The sequence below is a fragment of the Morone saxatilis genome, unplaced genomic scaffold (genome assembly GCF_004916995.1).
Source record: "Morone saxatilis isolate NCDOM2014 unplaced genomic scaffold, NCSU_SB_2.0 Contig22, whole genome shotgun sequence".
Classification (NCBI taxonomy): domain Eukaryota; kingdom Metazoa; phylum Chordata; class Actinopteri; family Moronidae; genus Morone; species Morone saxatilis.
In genome coordinates, this window is record NW_023339785.1 from 26,568,212 (window position 1) to 26,579,217 (window position 11,006).

General features: G+C 41.8%; 1 protein-coding gene across 1 annotated transcript in view; it reads left to right on the forward strand.

The window, feature by feature from the left end:
* Window positions 1–5,395: 5,395 nt before the first annotated feature.
* Window positions 5,396–11,006, forward strand: part of arap3 (ArfGAP with RhoGAP domain, ankyrin repeat and PH domain 3) — a gene marked incomplete at both ends in the record, with an annotated part of 21,180 nt that continues 15,569 nt past the window's right edge. Inside the window, 8 exon segments of the mRNA XM_035669886.1 lie at window positions 5,396–5,558; window positions 5,803–6,765; window positions 6,983–7,023; window positions 7,588–7,670; window positions 7,847–7,914; window positions 8,803–9,042; window positions 9,790–9,859; window positions 10,372–10,492. Coding sequence (XP_035525779.1) covers window positions 5,485–5,558; window positions 5,803–6,765; window positions 6,983–7,023; window positions 7,588–7,670; window positions 7,847–7,914; window positions 8,803–9,042; window positions 9,790–9,859; window positions 10,372–10,492 — 1,660 coding nt within the window.

The window sequence follows — 11,006 nt, forward strand, 5'->3', positions numbered from 1 at the left end:
TGGAAGTTGAATAAATGTTGTTTATCAGTGTATAAGCATTGGTAAACTGTCCAAATACAGTTTTTATCAGTGTAAACAGCAATAATTACTGTCATTTCACAGATAATGACTTTTTATTACAGTTCTATAACTTTTAACATTAACATAAATTAACATTAACAAATTTGCGATTAATATTAATAAAAAATCCAATAATAACAGCACTCTGCTGTAAATGTAAGCCTGATTATTTGTATTATAGCAGAGTTCACCTGGATTTATAGATTTTACAGTGTAGAACCTCAAGGGTTCATTTGAATGGTTCCATAATATTTAGTGTGACTTTGATTGATGTAATCAATCAGTCTGATTGAAGAGAGGAAATGTGTGTGTGTGTGTGTGTGTGTGTGTGTGTGTGTGTGTGTCTTTCCTGTGTTTCTGCTGCTGGTAACAACAGCAGAAACACAGATAAGAGGCGGAGGTCTGTAGAGTCCAGAAGAGGACACACCTGGTCCTGTTGTGTCTTTATTGTCCTGGTCTCTCTGAATGGATGTTGGAGGTGGAGGGTGAACGGGCTGCAGAGGTCAGAGGTCCGACCTGTTGTCCGGGTCAGACACTGAGCAGAACCAGTTGTAGAAACTCCAGGTCAGTTATCTTCTGTCGCCCTCGTGGATCATTAGAAAGACGAGCAGAGAGCTGAAAAGTGTCAGATGTAAGAACATGAATTATTCTTCTATAGCAGCACATTAAACTCAATCAGTGGATATTCTCACTTCCCCTAAAGAGGAGACTCACTGTAGAGCCCAGTGTTTATGTAATAAACCTTGTTGCTGTGGCGGTACCGAAGGCACAGAGGATGACAGGTCAGAATACGCCTCTACGTCGGCCCCTGCCACAGGAAGAAATTAAGCTGTTTCCCTGGGGTTCACCTGTATTTTCCATTTTTCAAGTTTGTTAAATTGTTGAGGACCATGAATTTAGTTCTGGTGGATTTTAGCCCTTTTAGCGCTGACTACCAGCAGCTGTACATTGTGGGCGGAGGTCAGTTTCTCTCTCCGTTTGATTCTCTGCTCAGGTTTTTAATGTGTTGGGTTCCACTTTAACTCGTGTACTGTCGGTTCCACAGACAGATTCCTCGCATTGATTCAGTTATTTGTTATGAGTTTCCACATTTAGTTTTCTCTTTGTCATTTTGTTCATTGGCACTAGAGGAAGGTGTGAGTGTAACCGTGGTAACTGAGGAGATGTGGGGACAGCTCCAGCTCCGTCTGCGGTGTTTGAGAGGTGGAAGTGAGCTGGAAGCGTCTGCATCCTCTGCTCTGTTTCTGCAGCAGCTTCCTGCTTCAAGCTGCTCTCAGCGCTCTTCCTCTCACGGTTCACTCCTCGCTTTTCTCCCGCCACCTTTTTCTCTCTTTTACAGTTGCCTTCAGTGAGGAAATCATATTGGGCCCAAAGTCCCACATTTTATACAGTTTATAAACAGTTTATATTCAGTTTATATAGTTCATATACAGTTTATTTATAGTTTATATACAGTTTATATACAGTTTATATACAGTTTATATAGTTTATATACAGTTTATACAGTTTATATACAGTTTATACAGTTTATATACAGTTTATACAGTTTATACAGTTTATATACAGTTTATATAGTTTATATACAGTTTATACAGTTTATACAGTTTATATACAGTTTATATAGTTTATATACAGTTTATATACAGTTTATATACAGTTTATATACAGTTTATACAGTTTATATAGTTTATATACAGTTTATATACAGTTTATACAGTTTATATAGTTTATATACAGTTTATATACAGTTTATATAGTTTATGCAGTTGATACAGTTTTTATATGTTTGATTGTGATTCATTAACACATCATCGTCCTTTGACTAACAACAGCGACTAAAACTCTTTCAGTCTCCATCTTGCAGCTGCCTGACTTCCTCTCACATTGTGTCAGACTGCAGGTTTTCTTCTTTACAAATATTGGATAAATGAAAAGAAACAAGTGGAGGCTCTTCACTGTCGAGTCCAGTTCACACCAGAATCAGTTTTAGAGCTTTGCAGGAAAAGTTATGAACCGGTTGAACTCAAACTAATTTCATTCTGAACACATTTTTGGTTTTGTTTTGTTTTGTTATAAAGGTGAGAGAGTGAACCTGATGGTTACTGGTTGATGAAAGAAAACATGTTGTTTGTACAGACCCCCAGAAATGTCACATCATTACATTTTTATTTTTATTAAATGAACAGTTTGATAGTATTTGAATCTTTGCTGAGCAAAAGGACTGGGGTCTGTCCCATGTTGTGTTGCAGTAGTTTGTGGTGTCACTAAAGCTGTTACTGTACCAGTGAACCTGGGAGTCTTCTGATGAGTCAAATGTTTAAATTCATTTTCTGAACTTTAGAGGATTTGTCTGGTTTCAGTTTGTAGAGAGAGCATGTCTCTGAGGAAGAGGAGTGTCTGAGGAAGAGGAGTGTTTCTGCTGATCCACACGATCTGATCCCAGAACAGAAGCTGGTTTCATGTGAAGCAGCTGAAGTTCGGAGGAGGAAAAAGGTCGACAGGAGGAAGCTGCTGTGACTCACTTCCTCCTCCTTTGTCTTCAGCTGGACGCTGCTGACCTTTGTGTGTGTGTGTCCTGCAGTTATTTTTATCATGCAGTTATATTCAGTGTCAGTTTGGTGTTTTTAGTGTTTTTTATTCTCCTCTTTCTTTGTATCACTCACTCTTTTCTTCTAGCCTCTGTTCACAGCTGACTCAACAACAACGACAGCAAGTTGATCCACTGGTTTCTGTCGTACAGTTTGATCCACTGGTTTCTGGTCGTACAGTCGATGTTGATCCACTGGTTTCTGTTCGTACAGTCGATGTTGATCCACTGGTTTCTGTTCGTACAGTTGATGTTGAGCCACTGGTTTCTGTCTGTGTTGTACTTAAATAATAAATACAGCTAATCTGGGTTGGTCATTTAGAACCGCACTCACACATCTAAGAGGCTTTAGTGTCCTGATTATTTTTGTATGTGTGATTATTGATTTATTAGCTCAGTTATTGATTAGCTGAACATTAAGAGCGCTCTCTGTGGGAGCACAAGGTAAACAACTTGAATTACTCTATTGTGATTATAGACCGTAGAGTTTGAATTCAAACAGCTCGTTACAGCTCGAATATTTCATTTCTCCCACGTACACACACACACAAACACACATCAGTGTGAGCTGTGTAACACATTCCAACCTTTTCAGGAAATCTAGAGATACACAATCACTGCTGCACAAGGTCACACACACACACACACACACACACACACACACAGTTTTTTCTTTGAAAGTCCTCCACCCTTCAGCTTCATGCAACATGCCTCGCCTCAGCTGCAGGCACTCCCTGTATCCTGTGTGTGTGTGTGTGTGTGTGTGTGTGTGTGTGTGTGTGTGAGAAACTGCTGTTTGAAAGATGTGGAAAAAAAGACCAGCAGCGAATGTGTTCATGTGTTTCCTGAGAACGAGGACATGGGGGAGGAGGCGGGAGGCAGGGGGGGTGTCCTTGCTCTGTAAACTGTCCTCTGATTAATATGTTAATACTCTCAGTGACCTAAATGTACCTAAATGAGCAGCCAGAGGGATTTGCAGATCCTGGGTTTTGCCTGTCAGGCAGCGTTCAGTCCCTCCTCTACTAGAGTTATGGTAAAAATAAACTATTACTATATTATTTTTATTTACTATTCATATTCTTTTCAAAAGATGAAACATCTATCAAAGATAAGGCCGTGAAACAGTGAGCTTTTTAAAAAAGATATTAGTTAGGGATGCAAGATATTATCAGCATCATCTATCATCCATGGGACGGTACAGCTTTAAAATTAAATATCGAATCGGCCTGAAATGATTGCTCAGTGTCTGTTATTCCTTCAACAAACTGAAATGATTAAATCAATAATCTATAATTATTGAACAGTGAAATAGCCAATGATTTCGCCCAGGCCCCCACAGACAGTGTGTCACTTTCTTTAGTCACCATAACCTTTAATTTAAAAGATGTAATATAAGTTTGTTATATATGATTACAGTGGGCAGTGATAAGCACCCTTGTGTTGGTTGGTGTAAAGTTATATTAAAGTGAAAGTAAAGCAAACCAAAGCAGATCAATTCTACAACGTCTGGCAGCTGTTTCTGAATGATCCCACTGTTATCTGCAACATAGACTGTTTCCTGTTATCTGCTGTTTGTTGTTTGTTTATGTAACAAACATAGCTGCTTATGTTTGTGTTGTTATTATTTAAAATCCAAAGAATATATTGCTAGAAAAATGGAATAAAGTTCAGTGTCACATCAGAACTTTATTGAAACTGAACTTGATCAGAAACATTTTACTCTTTGTCTCCTGTTTGTTCGAAGTTTTCTAAAAATAATCCTGACTTGACACTTGTCTCAGAAACACTCGACACAGTGTGTTAATGGTTGTGGTGACTCCTCCTCCATTAAATAGCCGGCGGTGTTTCTAAACCGAGCCTCTCTGTTTCTGGGTCATCTGATCTCTGCAGTGTCCTGTCTGTACAGAGGTCAAAGGTCAGCCTGCTGCAGAGTCTGAGAAACAATCCCGCGGCTGTGCCCGCCTGCTGACGTCATGTTTTGTTCTGCCTCTGTGGTTTTAGTTGGCTGGGAGGGGGGTCGTGACCCCTTCGGGGGGGGGGGGGGTCAGAGGTCACAGTGATTCTATGTTAGTGCAGTAAAAACAGGCAGCTCAACTGCTGCAGATAAACCTAAAGTTCATTTTGTATTTGTACGTTTTCATCCATTTACAGTGAGGAGCTTCCTGAGGGGTTAGCTAACATGGCCTGAAGCATCGGCACTGTTGCTGTGGTTACCTGCAGGAGCTGCTATTTGTTTTATTTTTCATCATAGAAACACAGGACTATAATTAAACTCTCTCTAAAAACTACAATACCCATGAGCCATCCAGGGGGTGTCCAAAGAGAAGGATCCCACGGGTCCTGCGGGACCATACTCAAATCTTGTGGGAGTTGGCGGTTGTGACTTTGCTGCGGTCGCTGGATTTAGTGCTGAGTCAATGATTGTATCTACCAAAAATATTAATTATTTTCAGATGCTCAACAAACACATAAGGGCATGAGGTGAAGTCCAGTCTGCTCAGGGGTACTGGTACCCAGGGTCCTGGTATTGTGCATGATGGACCACTGTCCTTGGTTCCCTTGCACTTATGATGTGAAGTGAACCCTCATGGACGTTATCAGATTTCCACCTGTGGTTTTCCTGCTGTGCTGAGTCAAACAGTGTGAACGCAGACGGACAGATACTGCTGAGAAACTCTGTTGAGTTGGTTGGATTCAGACTTCTGTGTTTTTGTTCTAACTCTTGTTTTTGGTTCTTCTGTCCTCCAGATGGACGGCCGTTGTCTGTCCCTGCTGTAGGTCAGTGATGGCCGTGGTGTTTCCTGAATGTGGAGGAGACCAAGTCAGATCCAGACTCCATGTTGGTCGTCATGGCCTCACTGGATGGAAGCACACCGGTTGATACATTTCTGGCAACGATCCATCTGGAGAGGTCAGAGGCTGGGACACAACAGAGTGTCTTCATACAACTTAAACTCTACATGATGGAGATTTTTTAATTCAGGACTAAACATTAGAACAGCCTGGCTTGAGTCGACAATAACCACCAAAGTGCTAACACTTAGCACTACGTAGTTAGTTTACACCCATGTAACATCATCACAGCAAAAACAATCATCAACAACCTCTTCCAACCTCCTGAACTGTTTCAGTCTAATGAAATTGTTTCCCTACAGGTACCTGGACACCTTCCGTCGAGGCGGTCTCCTATTGGCTAGAGACTTCACACACCTGGATCATGACGCCTTGGTGAGCCTGGGTATAACAGCTACAGGACACAGGAAGAGAATCCTACGATTGGTCAGTCACATTCAGAGGACGGAGGCTCTAAGAGCCAATCAGAAAGCTGATCTCCCACGTGACCGCTGTCAATCTGTGACAAACTTTTCTTCATCAGAGCGAGGCCACAGCGCCGCATCGCTCCAACAGGTGACAGGACCTCCTAACTTCGAGGTGTTCAGGAACAGCTCGGCTCCGAACCTTGCTGCCATGCTGACCAACTCTGACAACAGCAGGCCGGTGGTGAAGCCAGTTCCTAAACCTAGGACCGTCTTCAATCGGCGCCGGACAGCACCCATCCACTTCTGTCCAACACTGGACCCTGCACCGCCTTTACCCCGGAGGCTTTCCCAGGAGTCCATCTGTTTTACTGTGTTAGAGGGTTTGACCTCAGGGGACATGCCCACACCTGATGACAGGTTGACCTCTGACCTCACCGACAAGTCTCCCAGCCGAAGGTCGAGCCAGGCGGAGAGGAGGAGGCCGAGTCGTAGCTTGTCTATGTCAGATGCTGGAGGGACGTTACCTCCTGTTCCCCCGAGGCTGAAACGTGGGGTCCCCCCTGCCATGTTCCAGGGGTCCCCACCCTCTTCTTCCTCCTCTTCACCTGTGCGGACAGAACAGAACCAGACATCTCCTTTAACTTCCAGTCCCGGTAGTCTTGACAACAGCAGGCTCTCTGGATCCCCACTGTCTGGTTCACCCAGAGGTGGTGGGATGGAGATGGTCTCCAATGAAATCTACTGGGGAACTTCACCCGGTTCTACTGCCCCCATTGGAGGGAGGAGTTACTGCAGCCAGCAGTCCGCTCCTCCGACTCCAGCCAGACAAACACTGGACAGGAACCCCGAGAGGAATAGGTAGGTCACTCTGCTGGACCAGGATGCCCTCCTCTTCTGGAGAATCAGCGCCACCTCTTGCTTATCTCATGAACCAACTCCTAATAATCACATAACAGTTGTGGATGGAAACAAGCATTCGTTCACATTTCCTTTTTCCAATTCCCATTGCGACACATTTGGATGCAAACTAAGCAACTGATTTATTTGTTGTTTGTCTCTGTATGTGTGTTTTCAGTGGCAGCACTTTAAGTAACAACTCTTCAGGATCAGCCAGAGGTGAGTACAGACTTGACTCTGACTACTTGACATAAAATATAACATGTCTGCAGTACCTGAAATGGGCCGGTATTCACTGGTGCTGGTACTGGCACCGATTTTTATTTAGCAGTTCCCTTACTTCTCTTGCATAACGCCACCTCCTGGTTAGTCTAGGTATGCACTCCTGAACACCCACGTAACATTTTTAGAGTTATAAAAAATGGAGAGTCAGCACCAAAAGAATTAGGGTTAGGGTTTTTATGGATTAGGACACTGGCACCTTTTGTGGTCCAAAGCTGTACATTTGTTATGAATACATTACTTATGATAAAAAAATTGTGATTTGACAAGTTCGTAACACAGCTAAACATCAACCAAGGTCAACATCATGACACCGGCGCAGCTCTCTGTCCCAGACCAAGAACACTAGTACAGAGGAACAACTGACCCTGCTACAGTCAGTGGAAGATCAGAGTGTTTGGTTGGTTTAACAGGCAGATCAGGGTCCCAGTGGTTGATTTTGTAATTACATTACCATCGATGCCACAGCAGCCAATAAACTCAATGGTTTCTGTTCAACAGCTTCAACAGACGACCCTGAGGAGGAGATCAGCCCGTACTGTGAAACTGTTTTCCAAACCAGAAGAAATCCACTTACCTTTGAGGTGAGACAGCAGCACACAGGCACAACTGCATCCCAACTTTCTTTCTTCTTTCCCTCCTCACAAAGACACTGGAGTGAGATCAGCTCCTAAATAGTCACAAATCTACCAGAGGTGGTTTAATTTCTAAACCAGTCTGTGATGATAAAAATGTGCTCATTTGATATTTTATCCTGCAGAGTGAAAGGAGCAGACTGGAGGAAAGAGAGATGAGGAGGGTGGAGGAGAAACATTCAGAGGATCATGGGTACGACACCAGCAACTCAGTAACCTTTATTATTTAGCTGTGACCAAATATAAAACACTGTATAAACTAGTGGTTCCCAACCTTTTTCCTTAAGGGATCCATTTTCTATAATCGAGTAAACTGACTATATTTTCAGTGTATTTCATATTCTATCTTCATAGTTTATATTAAATCATTATTTCTAAAATCTAAACTTTAAAAATAATTTTATGTACAGAAATGGCACAGAATGAACAAAATTACATACAAATACAGGTCTACTGTGTATATTTTTAATGTTTTCTTACACCCCCTGAAAATCAAGAAGGCTTTGTGACACCCCATGAAGCTTTGGTGACCCCAGTGGTGGTCCCAACTCCCAGCACCCACAATGTGTTTCTGGCTTCCTTAGAAAATTTAAAAACTAATACATTTTTTATGCTTAGTTTGAATTATCTAAGGCTGTAAATAATAAAGGCAGCCTGATTTACTGTGTATAAGACAGATGTATGAAACTGTATCATCTGCATATTGACTGACCTCTGGAGTGTCCAAAGGTTCTGTACTCAACCCACTTTTATTTTGTGGATCTCCTCTTTAGACTTCATACACTGCAGTCTGTGTGTAATATTTTATCTTATTGTGTCGAATACAGACAGAACTACGTTAACACTGTGGTTCAGTCTGTTTTTGACCCCGGAAACAGCAGCTGAGAAAGACACGAAGCTTCAGAACAAATAAAGATTGTTATCAACAATGAACTCTGAGTGAACTAAAATGTCTACACCAAATTAAAGGAATTATTACAAAAAATAACAGATCTGCACTTTCCACAGATTTCACAATAAAAGCGAGAAGTGATGTCATATATCCCAGATTTTATAAATAAAGTTGTAATTGTACGTTCAGGTGTCAGAAGTTCTCCTGGACAAAGCGATTGTCTCAGGCTCTTCACTCCGGAGACTCTCAGGGTTACAGCACCGTCGGAGAACCTCCACCCCCCGTCCGCTGCCTCTCTCTGCCCCCCCACACCTTTCCTTCAGAGACCGACGAGGACTTGATCATCTCCCCCTACGCCAGCTACACCTCCCTGACTGAGAGAGCCCCGCCCATCATCAGCGGCTGGCTAGACAAGCTGTCTCCACAGGGGTGCGTTTGATTGACAAACAAATTTTACAGAGCCAGGATTCTATGTGGCTGGTGTTCATTTAGTTTAGAGTATGAAAATAGTTTGAGGACTTTCCAGTTGTCCTTGAGCCAGTTCCTAAGATTCTTAAGAAGGTATCAGAAACTTTTAAAGCTTAGCATGTTAGCATGTAAAGTATCACTGTGTCTGAATGTTGATAAACACTCTTATTTGTTTACACGGAGGAGGTTGTTGTGACCAATCACAGCAGTTGATCAGTGACTTCCTGTTCTGTCTTTATGTGTGTGTTGTGTTCGTCAGGGGTCAGAGGTCAGCACTTGCTCTTGTGCTGCGTCTCCTCCTCTCTGCTCCTCCCCATGTCTCCTCCCTCCTGAGGAGCTGCCTTTGCCTTGTCACTTTCTTATCCTCCTCTTCCTCCTCTTCTTCCTCCTCCTCCTCCTCTTCTTCTTCATCCTCCACTCGGTGTGTGTTTGTCTTTTCTTCCTTCATTTGTTCTTACCTCTCTGTATTATTAAAGTTCTTCTGCGGTTCTTTGGTCAGAGTTTTGATGTTTTAATGTGAGCAAATAAAAATCAATACAGATACATGAAATAAATATATAATAATATATAATATGACATAAATACCAAACTGCACTGGTCTGATTGAACACAGTTAACATGAATCTTTGTGTCATTGTATCTTTGCGTCTTTGTGTCCGTTTGTGTCTTTGTTAGAAGTGATCACATCTCTTGATCTATTTTTTTTAGGAACTACGTTTTCCAGAAGCGCTACGTGAAGTTTGATGGCAAAAACCTGATGTACTTTGGCAGTGAGAAGGTACAAAGAATTGTAATTTTCTCATTATCTGAGTATCTGCTGCTTCAGTGAGGTTTCTCTCAACTGCAAAAGACATGAGAGAATTAACTAAGTTAATTTAATTAGGTCAAAGTGAAAACTGAACCAACTTTAATATGAATAAAAGTTCTATATTAAAATCACTCTTTTCTCTGCCTGTAAAACATATACATCCTCCTCTTCCACCTCCCAATCTAACAGTGTGGGTGAGGACCACACCATCTTTATATAATAAACCTATATATATAATAAACATTCTCTGTTTCAGTCAGAAATGTTCAGGCTGTCAGGTTTTACTTTCGTATGTTCTCAGGCTCTGTTCATTGGCAGACCCCGACACCAATAATGTCCCAAATCCAACCCAGCAGGACCGTTTGTTTTCTTCCACACAACCTATAAAATATAAATTGTGCCGGACAGAGAAAGTCCTGCTCTGAAGAACTTCTCTGGTCTGGATTCTGTGTGGTTCTGAATCGTTTCCTGCTCTGTTTCAGGATGTCTACCCTAAAGGAGTGATCCCACTGGCTGCCATCCAGATGGCCCGCCCAGCCAAAGACAATAAATTTGAAATAGTGACAAGTCAGAGGATCTTTGTTTTCAGGGCTGATAATGAAGGTAAAAACACACACAAACCCCCACAGCTGTGATGCTATTTTAAGGCAGTTTTGTGATTTTGGTCTGTTTTGCTTCCATAAAAAACGTCACTACACATTTAGCTGTTAATTTAACTACTTTGTCTGTTTGCGTCTGAAGATTTCTCCTAAAATTCCAATTAGATAATGCTTCATCTGCATATTTAAACAAAGAATTTCAGGAAATCAGTCGAATTGTCTCAATGTAAGTAATCAACTGAGGAGGTTTCATGCTAATATCAGTTAAATAAAATAATTTCACCCTATTCACTTGTAGTGTCTAAATACGACACAGCGCTCCAAACTGGATTAGCTCTTATTCCTCAATCTACAGAAATTCTCCCCCCGACAGCAGAGCATGGTTTTGGGTATAGGATCTAACTTTAGTCAGAATGCAGGCAGAGTTTCTGAGTTTCCAACTTCACTGAAACTAATCCTGGCTGATCGATGCGATGGTTGATGGATAACGTTAAGAGTTACTGACTAATTAACTGGCT